The sequence below is a fragment of the Chiroxiphia lanceolata genome, chromosome 15, assembly GCF_009829145.1.
Source record: "Chiroxiphia lanceolata isolate bChiLan1 chromosome 15, bChiLan1.pri, whole genome shotgun sequence".
Taxonomy (NCBI): Eukaryota; Metazoa; Chordata; class Aves; order Passeriformes; family Pipridae; genus Chiroxiphia; species Chiroxiphia lanceolata.
This window is the reverse complement of record NC_045651.1, coordinates 16431498-16441592: the sequence shown is the minus strand read 5'-3', so window position 1 is coordinate 16441592 and position 10095 is coordinate 16431498. Positions and strand designations below refer to the sequence as shown.

Sequence of the window (10095 nt, the reverse complement as noted above, 5' to 3'; positions counted from 1 at the left end):
AGAGGGGCAGCTCATGGGTCTGGGCTTGCCCAGAGATAGAGTTCAGATGCTCAGCCAGAAGCAGAGCCTGGTGCTTGATTTCTCCAGAGATTTAATTTCTTAAATACTCCAGGATCTTCCTCAGAGTTTTTACTCATGGGTACCTGAAGCTTGAGCTTCATCCTTTTGCAGAATGGGAAAATACTTTGAAATCCAACAGCTCTTTCTCCTTCAGCTCTGCCAGGTATTAGCACAGTAATTAAGGATATATATATATATATATATAGTATGTATATGGGTTTTTTCCCTTTTTTGTCTGTCTGAGCAGCAGGAAAGCCTTGAGCTGAGGCATTGGCCTGATTGCACAGTTGAAGGTTGTTGTGGCAGAGCTCGTGCTGATCCCAGGAGCAGCTGCCCTTGCACAGCTGGGAGCAGGCAGGAAGGCAAGAGGTTCTGTGCAGGGAACACCAGGAGCTTTTGATGCATTTAAACTCTTACTGGCTTTGCCATTCCAATCTGCTGCTTTCCTTTTATCTGGGGAGTGATGGAGGAGCCCTGTGGGGTGCAAAGTCCCTCCCTGTTGGTGGGGGTAGAAACTGTGTAGGGAGAGGTGGTGGTGGCTCACAGGTTTTTGTTGTCTGATTTTTGTTGTTCAGCCTTCCCCAATCTATCCCAGATCTTATTTAAATCACTTTTTTTACTTGTTTTTATATGGATTGAAGTGGTTGATTTGTGTTCACTTGACACTAGACTAGTGGCTACAGGTTAATGGTATTGCCCTTATTTATGTCATTCCTTGTGTTTGGCTGAAATCCAAATCCTAAAATGAGAAGGAAAAGTAAATTGTACCAGAATAATGTTTTCTAATTCCAGAGTCATCAAGATGCCATATCTCTAATCAGCTTCTCTGAGTCACCGTTTTTCCCCTCCAAACCAATTAATCCACAAAAACCCAAGTGATTAGAAGTGGCTGGAGTTTCCTGATGGCTTAAGGGAATTTAAAAGCAATTGTCAGCTTGTTTTAAATATATTTTTTTATTACTTTTTTTTGTTTGTCTTAGAAAGAAATATGAAATCTGCATGCAACCTTCTAAATATTTCAAACATTTAAATAGCATATGATAATTTAGCAGTACAGTACATTATACAGCAAGATAATATAGGGAGACTTCCTATAGTATATTTACAAATGAAAAGGTAGTTTTGTTATATTAAAAAGAGGAATGCACTGCTTAACATGGAAGTATTACATTCAAAATAATGAATATGTTGTATTGTGACTAAAACATACATAGGTATTTATATGTTTGCCCTATCATATTTGTCATAAAAAGGTACCTTTTAAAGGCTTTCTTTGTTGTTGTTGCTACAAATCTAGGAAATCATACACAATAGCCTCGAAGCTTAAAATATCTCAGTACTGAAGCCACAAACTCCATGTGAGCGCTTCAGGTGAGAAAAAAACCCAACAAAACCAACCAAAAAACCCCAAACCGAACAGACTTTTTTATTTTCTTAGTAATAAAACCAACCTAGAAATGCTTCCTAATTGCATGAGAGGTTAAAAGGGAGGCAGGGGGCGCTTCGCTTTGCAGCCAGACCTCGAGTCCTTTAAAGAAGAGGTACACAAGTGATCTCAGGCTCACTTGAGGTGCTGAGGAGGGACCTCGTTCTGCAGGTACAGCCACGTTCCGGTGGCAGCTGCCCCAGCAAACTCGTCTTTGGTCCCTGCTTTGCCCGGCTGAGGCGGAGGAGGCTGCAAATGCGCCCAACAAAGCCCGGCCCCGAAGCTTTCCCGCTGCCCAGGGGGCGAGGGAATGGCTGTGTGTGTGTGACACCGTCACCAACGTCGCGGTTTGCCCGATGAGCTTATAAAGCTCGATTGCAGTCATAGTGCAGTATGAATGAAGAATAATTAAAAAGAAAAAAGATCAAAAAAAAAAAAATTCCCCAAACGACTTCTTTAGAACGAAAAGAACATGTTTTTCCCAATTTCGGTGCGGAGCAGACGGGTGTGGAATCAGAAGTGCAACAGATGCTTGGGAAATCTGGAAGCCTTTTGCACGTGGCTATAAAATGTAAAAACAGACCCTTGGTAAAAAGTGCTTTATAATAATATAGAATTTGTGTCTTATGCCTGCGAGAGAGAAATAATCTTCTGTAGAGCCCAGTCCTATGCCAGCCAAGGGAATCTGCTCCAGTCCTCACACCGCTTGTTCTTATTCTTCATAGACCCTAAAAAGAGGAAGAACCAAGAGCAGGGTGTTTAAACTATGAATAAAACTTCAAGTCCATTTCAAACAACAACAACGATAATAAAAATATTAATAACAACAATAATAATAATAACAAAACCAATCCACAAATAATAAAACTCCAGAAACCAGATTTTTAGCCTTTGCCTAAGTAATCTGGAAATCAAGTTGCTGACTTTCAGCAATCTGTGTCCATAAAGCATCTGGGAGGAGTGTTGGACTTTGCCACATCTTGGAGGCATGTGGGGAATAACACGCTGTGCCACGATTATCAGGATAAATAATAAGAAGAAATCCACATCAGCTAATTCACTTTAATCACTGGAAAACCCCTGTCTCTTATACAATTGCTGATGCTTACCATGAACTGTCCATAGATATAATAAATTCACATTATCTGTTCTGTTTGGGATAATATTACTCTGCCATTTTTCTAGATTGTGTCCTGACAGAACAACATGATGGGCTTGTCTGTCTGCACATCTCCTGAGGGCACAAGCCTGGGGCTGGGCATCTTTGGTCTTATTAATGATGGTATTATAAGAAAAAAAGAAAAAGAAGCAGGGGGGAAGAGTGTAAATATGTTGCTATGCAATAGCCAGGGCTTCCCCACGTGCTCTGGTTGTGAAGCAGAGGCAGGGAGCTGGCAGAGAGTTGGGGGAGATGTTTCTCACTTTCTGTGTTCTATCTGTGACTGATGACTTACAGAAAAAAAAAAAATCTTCTTTACAAGGGAGAAGGTGTCAGAGATTTTTACCAGAAAATTATTGCTTTTCTGGCCATGATACACTTGTTAAAATTGGCAAATACCTGCGTCATCAGAGACTGATGATGCTGAGGTGGTGTGACTAAAGTGTGTGACAGGGCTCTCTCTTCCCAGCTCTCCTGACTGCTTTTCTCATGACTGAAAATACCTTAGCTTTTCATCTTGGAGTTTTCCCCGTGGAAGGGAGGTGAGTGTATGTAAGTAACCAAGAGCATCAGCTGCTGAATATTTTAAGCAAAAATAATTACTATTTAGAGACAGAACAGCCTAATCCTAAAATAGGAGTGAGAACTTCACGTGGCAGGAAAGAAATAATATCAAGAACACCCGTTTAAAATCGTAATTTGGGTAATGAAATACATCCTGGGTGCTGGATGGAGCACTTGCAGTGTGTGCACTTCCCTGACTTCTCCGTGCCTGGGAGCTGCTGGTTGCCTGCCTTGCCACCAAGATCCTCCCCAGTTCAGCAAGTACTTACCTGCCTTTCTCCTTCCATACTCGGTACCACTTGAGCAGCCTCACGGTGTTCTGGCGTTTGGGGTTCAGGCAGTGCTGCTGCTCCCCCCTCACCTTGGTCCACAGTGTCACACTTCAGGGGACAAAAGGGACACAGGTCATGGCAGGCACAGGCAATTCCCACCCCTGCTCCCGCCCCACCAACTCCCAAAACTGGTCAGGGGGCCAGTGGAAGGCTCTTTGTTCCCTGTGTTTTCTGGCAGATGTTTGAGTTTACTGGAATAACAGAGCAGCAGGTTTGGCTGTTCCCAATCCATTGCCCACCATTACACTGTTGTACCAGAGCAAGACCTGCCCACTGGTTTTAATCAGTGGGTTTGCTCTGCCTACCTGTTAGATATAATCTTTTGAGCCCAATAGATTATTTAATTAGGGCTCATTCAGGCAACCACAAGGTCTTTGCATGAGGAGACTGTTCCTTTACGCTCAACAAGAGTTCATTTGAGAGAAAATATCACAACGGCTTCAATGATTTTTTTAATTTTTGCTTTTTATCCCCCTCTTAATTCTGCAATATTTTAAATACTTGCACATGGCAGAGTGCCTTTGTGCCCAACAGCCCAGCTCTGAGCCTCAGCATGCAGCCCTGGGGGCTTCAGCCTCCTCTGCTCACAGCCTGATCCTGTGCTCTTTGCCAGCTTGGTGCCCCCTGATTATCACAACAAAGCCTGTTGGGAGACAAAACAGGGCAAAAGCCTTCTCTTTGTTTTAGATCCCCTCCTTGAGGGCTTAGAGAGGCCATCATCACTTGGTCTGACCCAACCAAGGTGACACGAGAGACCCAAAGATGCTTCCCAAAAGGAGGGCTTTGCAGGAACATCAGGGCTGCCCCACCTCTCAGGGCTCAAAATGAAGCAGTTTTCTGGTTTTGCTATTAATTTTGGAAATTAGAAAGAAACAAACTCACAACCACAACTTGTATTAGAATTACTGATTTTCTAGAAATACCATCCACAACAGGGAAAAGCAGTTATTGATTTAACTAAAACACTGTCATGGAATTATTGAAATGCTGCTAGAGACATGGGTAAAATGAGGGCAGAAAACCAGAAATACCTGTGTACACTGATGGGTTTCTTTTATGGTTTGGTTCAGAAAGAAGCTGTTTATCTTCTAACAAAGAAATAGTGCAAACTTTCCCAGCTCACCCTCCTGGTTCTGAGGAAGCAAAACGTGCTGCCTGCATGGACTGAGCTGAGGTTCTCACCACGTTTCCAGTTTTGAGATTGCACAAGGTGTTCAAATTGTTCTTCCTATTCAATTAACCTTCCTCCCTGCTCCACTTTCTGCTCCACCCCCATCAGGTCTAAGCTAAGGTCACAAGAGGTTAAGGTGTAATTTCCAGGTTGTTTTTCTGGGAGGAAGTACCCTTTTCCCAAGTGCATGGAAAAGTGGTGGAAGCCTCCAAGAGCCTCCTAGGTGGCTGCAGGTGACAGAAAGGGCAGAGTCACTGCTAAAAACATGGACTATCTCTGTTCTAAGGATGTTCTCAGCCAACCCCTCCAGAGAACAGTGTGTGCATGAGAAGGGGAGTTTTCCTGTAGCTTTGGACAGGGGTGAAACCAAACTTTCACTGAAGGCACAGGTAAGTGAGATTGAGGGACTTGAGGCCAGTGCAAAGTTCCTCCAGGCAGCAGCCACCTTCTCTGCACTGGCTGATCCACACCTTGGCTTGGGTTTCTCCTCTGACAGGACACACAAGTATTTTGAGAAAGTGATGGACAGGCTGAATTGCAAGAGGAGAGGAGCAGAAACATCTCTGAAAAGCAGCAAATCCTATACTTGCACCAGAAGCAGTGAAGGACACTCTGTATTTACTAGATCACTCTGGATTTACCAGATCCTGCTATCTGAGGAGGAGGAGGAGATGCAGGGTTTGCTTCTCAGGTGAACTTGCTCTTTTCTCTTCCTGGTATGCATTGCTTTGACCTCCCATGGAGGTTTTCTCTTTGGTCCTGGAGGATGGACAGCACAGGAGACGTTCCCAAGGCAGCCCCACTGTCCTCTGCAGTTCTCAGGCAGTCCCTGATTGGCACAGGGTTGGGTGGCAGCAGTTTTGGGCACCCTGAGCTGAGCTGGCCCTGCTTTTGGGGATGCTGGTCTGACAAATGTGAGGGGATGTGCCTGAGAGGCACTGTGGGAGCTTATACCCTGAGGGAGGAGCTGTCTGGGTGGGCTGCAAGAAGAGGTTGAGAGGGATGGAGAAGGGACTGAAGAACTTTCACCTCCAGTGGGATTTGTCCCTTAGCCACCAAGGACTTGCTGTCTGGAGCCTTTACCCCTGGTGTCTGAGGGTCTCTGTGCCAAAATCCCCCTCAGTAGGTCTCTGCCTCCAGGGCTGTGATGAGCGCTCTGGGTCAGTTTGTGCCCCCCAGCACCCCGTGCCCCCACACATCTCATCTGAGGGATGGTGGGGCTGCTCCTCTGCTTACAAACACCCTGTCTCCATGGCCCCAAGGATCCTGGCTCTGGTCCTTTCATCCCAAGCCAGTGTGGGGACTGTTACCTGCCTTGACTATCCCTTGAGAAAGATTCCCAACAACATTTATTTTCCATCAGCTCTTTTCATCCTGACACATCCCAGCTCTCTGGGATGGGACCAAACATGGAATTGAGAGCGAGGGGGTTGAATATTTGAGGCAGAAAGAGTTAAACTTCTCTCCTATTTTCTGCTACTTTTTCTCATTCCAAGAGACAGATACACTCACAATTACTGCTGGATGTACCATGAATCTTGATAGGTTTTGACTAAACTGAGGACTCAGTTTAACTGCCTCTTACCCTGTACCACAGCTCTGCTGAGGGGGGTCATGGCCAATACCTCCCTAAACTGCACCACCCCCACACCCACTGCTTCTTTGCCCAACATCATTTATGCCAAGTTTCTGCTGTATGAAAACATATGAGAGCTTTTGAGGAGGGCAGAAGGGAACACAGCTTCGACAACTCGTTTTAGATGATCACTGCAGCAACAAAAACTCAGTTGCAGGAATTTAGCTCTGCTGTGCCTTGTCCAGAGGCTCCGGGATCGATTTGTTCTCAGAATATTAATTTCAGTTTGCTTTCAGTGCTGAGTTCAGGCTGCATTAGGGCAGCTGGAAAGGCAGGGATGCCCGTGGGTCTGCCCTGCCCCACAGACACCCGTGGGGAGGGGAGATGATGGGACAGTTCTGTCAGCCCTCAGGCTTGAATAGCATTGCTCGACATCTGCATAGCGATCGGGCTGGGAAAGCAGCGGCTCCTACACACGGGGTTCCTGCTTCCCCAGCTTTCTGATTGGAAGTGAAATGTTGCATTATTGAGATTTATTTTATACCCCCTGGTCACCATCTGCTTTTGGGGAAACGCCTTGAGTGGGATGTGAAGAGCTGGTGTTCCTCCACACCATCGCTTTGCTGTCGAAGGGTCAAAGAGAACAAGGTGAAGCTGTGAGGGGCTGATTCAGGCAGGGATGCTCTGCAAGCATTCTTCTGTTCAGGTCACCATCAGCTGATTTGGGCTTCAGAGAAGTGGGTCTGATGTTCCCTGAGCTCAGTATTGCTCACAGTGACACTGGTCCAGCTCTGGAGGAAGCATAATGAACCTCGGATCTCCATTCCTCCTCCACAAGCTCTCGCTGAGTCTGATGAGCCAGTTCTGTGTGAGAAGTCTGTGGTATCCCCTTGTTTTTGCCAGTTGGATGAGCAAGATTTGTCCCCAAGGGCATTACAGAGTGCCAGAGATGGTACAGAGCCTGGCAGGACAGGGCTCAGATCCTGCTGTTAATTGAATGGGAAATGTTCCGTGAGGGAGCACAAGTGTTGGATCAAACCAGCCCCTGGTGTCCTGGGAGTGTGGCTGCTCTTGGGACCCTTTTCCCCTCTCTTAGGTGGCAGAGGAGCTTGGTGAAGTCTTCTTGGTTAATCTGTCCTTATCCAGCCACATGTGCTGGTTGGAAGGTGCTTTATTGGGGGAATCTCAAGATATCCAAAACACAACAGGAAAAAACAAAACCCACCCATATTTAAAATCTAAAAAAACCTCCTTTTGAGCCAGTCATGTCAAAAATCCATGTATCTGCCTCACCTTGGTTAGCCATTACATCACTTTGAGATTTCACAGCAGCATTGGTCCCAGCTTGCAGGGAGACTGGGAGGAAAACATTGTCTTAAATGCTGGGTAACCTCATTGAATGAAGGGGATTGCTCCGGTACAACACAGGTGAAAATCTGTCTCTGGTCGGGGTAATATTCCTTGCAGAAATCAAACTCTGTTCATATTTATTCTGCATGCCCAGAATAACTTAACTAAATAGCTCTGAATTTTATATCAGGTAGCTTGGAGTAGGATTTGTCATTATTTTCACTTGAACTAATGATCATCTTTTTGTCGCTACCTGTTCTGCAAATACTGATTTTAAGGGAAAAAATTCTGTCGAAAAATAATAGATGGGGTTTTGGTCAGAATTGCACAATTATTTTTTTTTCCATCAGAATATTCCCAGGAATATTCAATCTGCAAATGAATATTCCCAGGAATTAGCATGCCAGGGCATGAGGAAAACAAAGAACAAAGAAGGAACTTGCAGAATAAGGTAAAGGAGTTCAGCTGACAGGGAAACAGAGAGCAATCAATGAAGGCAGACTTACATAATCATCTCTTCCACGCAAAACGGGTACCTCGGTTTCACTTCCAGCTTCCGTACGTTAGAGAATCTTATTTTAGGACCTTTCCTTGAGCATTTGCACTTCACGCCTACAAGAGAAAGCACTTTCTCACGCGCCTGCAAAACCTCCTGCATACCAAACGTCCCTTCCCTCCAGCCTGGGTGCATCCAGGAAAACTTCAATTTGCTCTTTCAAGCCTTGGTGGGAAAAGCAGAATTTTGTAAAGCTGTCGAGCTTAAAAAAAATAAATTAAATTTTCTTTTCTTTGGTATATCCCAGGAAAAAGTAGTGGCTCTCTGAGAAATATGTTTTAGAGCACTCTATATGTTCTGAGGCTTTGTAAATATCAGATTTTTTTTACAGTGCACCTGCCGCGATTAAATATAATTGTATTTAGCAAAAGGAAATGAGAGTCAGAGCTTTTTAAACTGAGAAAGCAAGTGCACGTCTCGGTTGCTTTCTGGGCTGCTTTCTCATTCACTCACGTCCCACTTGGACTTTGTAGGACTTCCAGTCGTTTCTCCTCACATGGATGTGGTGGTGCAGTCACAGCCAGACAAAAGCTGAGCGTTTTTTAGCCATCATTTGTGAGCACAGCAGAAAATGCAGACTGTGCCACAACCTCAAATCCAGCCCTGCCCTATTTTCCCTGAAAACCACCCTTCGAGTGTTCATTAAAGCAACCCTAAACTGATCTTATTTCCTGAAGCATTCCACATGCTAAACCCACCTAACAGGAGATATTTGAGCTGTATTCCTGAAAACGGAGAGCGTGGCATGACCTGCCACGCTGAGAACTCTTTGCCCTGCAATGAGGACACAAATGAAGACACAACTGCCCCGTGTATTTTACCTCTACTTCACCTTTAAAAAAACTCGCGGCTCCCTCCCTCACAGATTCTGCACATCGCACCTTCCCAGCAGGCAGGGGACAGCTCAACCCCACCCGGGGCTACCAGGAGGCAAACGCAAATTACTGGAAAAGAGGTTTATGCGGGAATAGGCAGAAAAAAACCCCACTTTACCTTCTGCGCTGGCCAAGCACATCGCGATGAAGAGCAGAAGTAGAGCTGCTGTCAGGAGCTTCATGGTGAGACAGCGGGTACCAGAGGAGACGCCGGGGGGGTTGATGTGTTTTCTCGCTTGGGGTTCGTCCCCCCGATCCCGCTGTCCCGGGGCTGTGTCACCAGGGAGGGGACAGCGGAGCGGCTCCCGGCGGAGCGGCTGCCCGGCGCTGCCTGCGCTGCCTGCGCTCTGCCGCTGCCTTCCCTTCGCCTCCTTTAAAGCGGCTCCCGCTGCCCTCGCTCCCGGCTCATTAATATGCAGAGCAACTCCACGGCTCCCTCCGCTTCCTCAGCCCCGGCGGGGAGGGAGGGGACCGGCACCCCGGGGGGGAACATCCCCCATCCCCGCCCCGAGCATCCCGGGGGGAGCGCAGGCGATGGGGCGGCTGCTCCTGTCCCTGCCCAGCTGGGACAGCTCCGTCAGAAGGAGGTCTGCTGGGGGGGGGGGTGTTTATGTGAGTATTTGTATGAATTGGGCTGTTGGGTGGAAAAACACCCGCTTGCGAGCGCTCCAGGGATGCCCGCGCTCCGCAGAAATTCCCATGCACCTTGGAAATGAGATTTGGAGAATATGGGAAGCGGTGTCGCCTTTGGTCACATACTGACTTTTTAATTTATAATTTTAATTTATAATATTTTTTTTTTTAGCTTTAACAGGCTTCTAAATCTAATGGAAAATTTAGCGAGTTAAGTGGAAAAAAAATATTCCTAAAAGCGTTGTTAGGTGGGTTTGGCATGTGGAATGCTTCAGGAAATAAGATCGGTTTAGGGTTGCTTTAATGAACACTCCGACACTGTCCTGCTCCGTGAAGAACAGGGTGGCAACACGCAGGAACTTCAGGGATGTAAACACATGTTCCCTCTCCCTT

General features: G+C 46.1%; 1 protein-coding gene across 1 annotated transcript; it reads right to left on the bottom strand.

Annotated features, from left to right (window-relative positions):
* Nucleotides 1-1054: 1054 nt before the first annotated feature.
* On the bottom strand, nt 1055-9652 carry CXCL14 (C-X-C motif chemokine ligand 14). The gene is made up of 4 exons (XM_032703263.1): nt 9188-9652; nt 8145-8250; nt 3479-3589; nt 1055-2214 (listed from the first exon to the last, which is right to left on the bottom strand). The coding sequence occupies exons 1-4, from the start codon at nt 9249-9251 to the stop codon at nt 2199-2201; spliced, it is 297 nt and encodes a 98-aa protein (XP_032559154.1). The 5' UTR covers nt 9252-9652; the 3' UTR covers nt 1055-2198.
* Nucleotides 9653-10095: the final 443 nt, after the last annotated feature.

Bases quoted from the DNA above. Each gene is read 5' to 3' on its own strand.
- CXCL14 (XM_032703263.1), bottom strand. From the start codon at position 9,251: ATGAAGCTCCTGACAGCAGCTCTACTTCTGCTCTTCATCGCGATGTGC. The intron at 8,251-9,187 runs GTAAAGTGGGGT...TTTCTCTTGTAG, and splicing joins GTGCTTGGCCAGCGCAGAAG to GCGTGAAGTGCAAATGCTCA. The intron at 3,590-8,144 runs GTAAGTCTGCCT...TGTCCCCTGAAG, and splicing joins TGCGTGGAAGAGATGATTAT to TGTGACACTGTGGACCAAGG.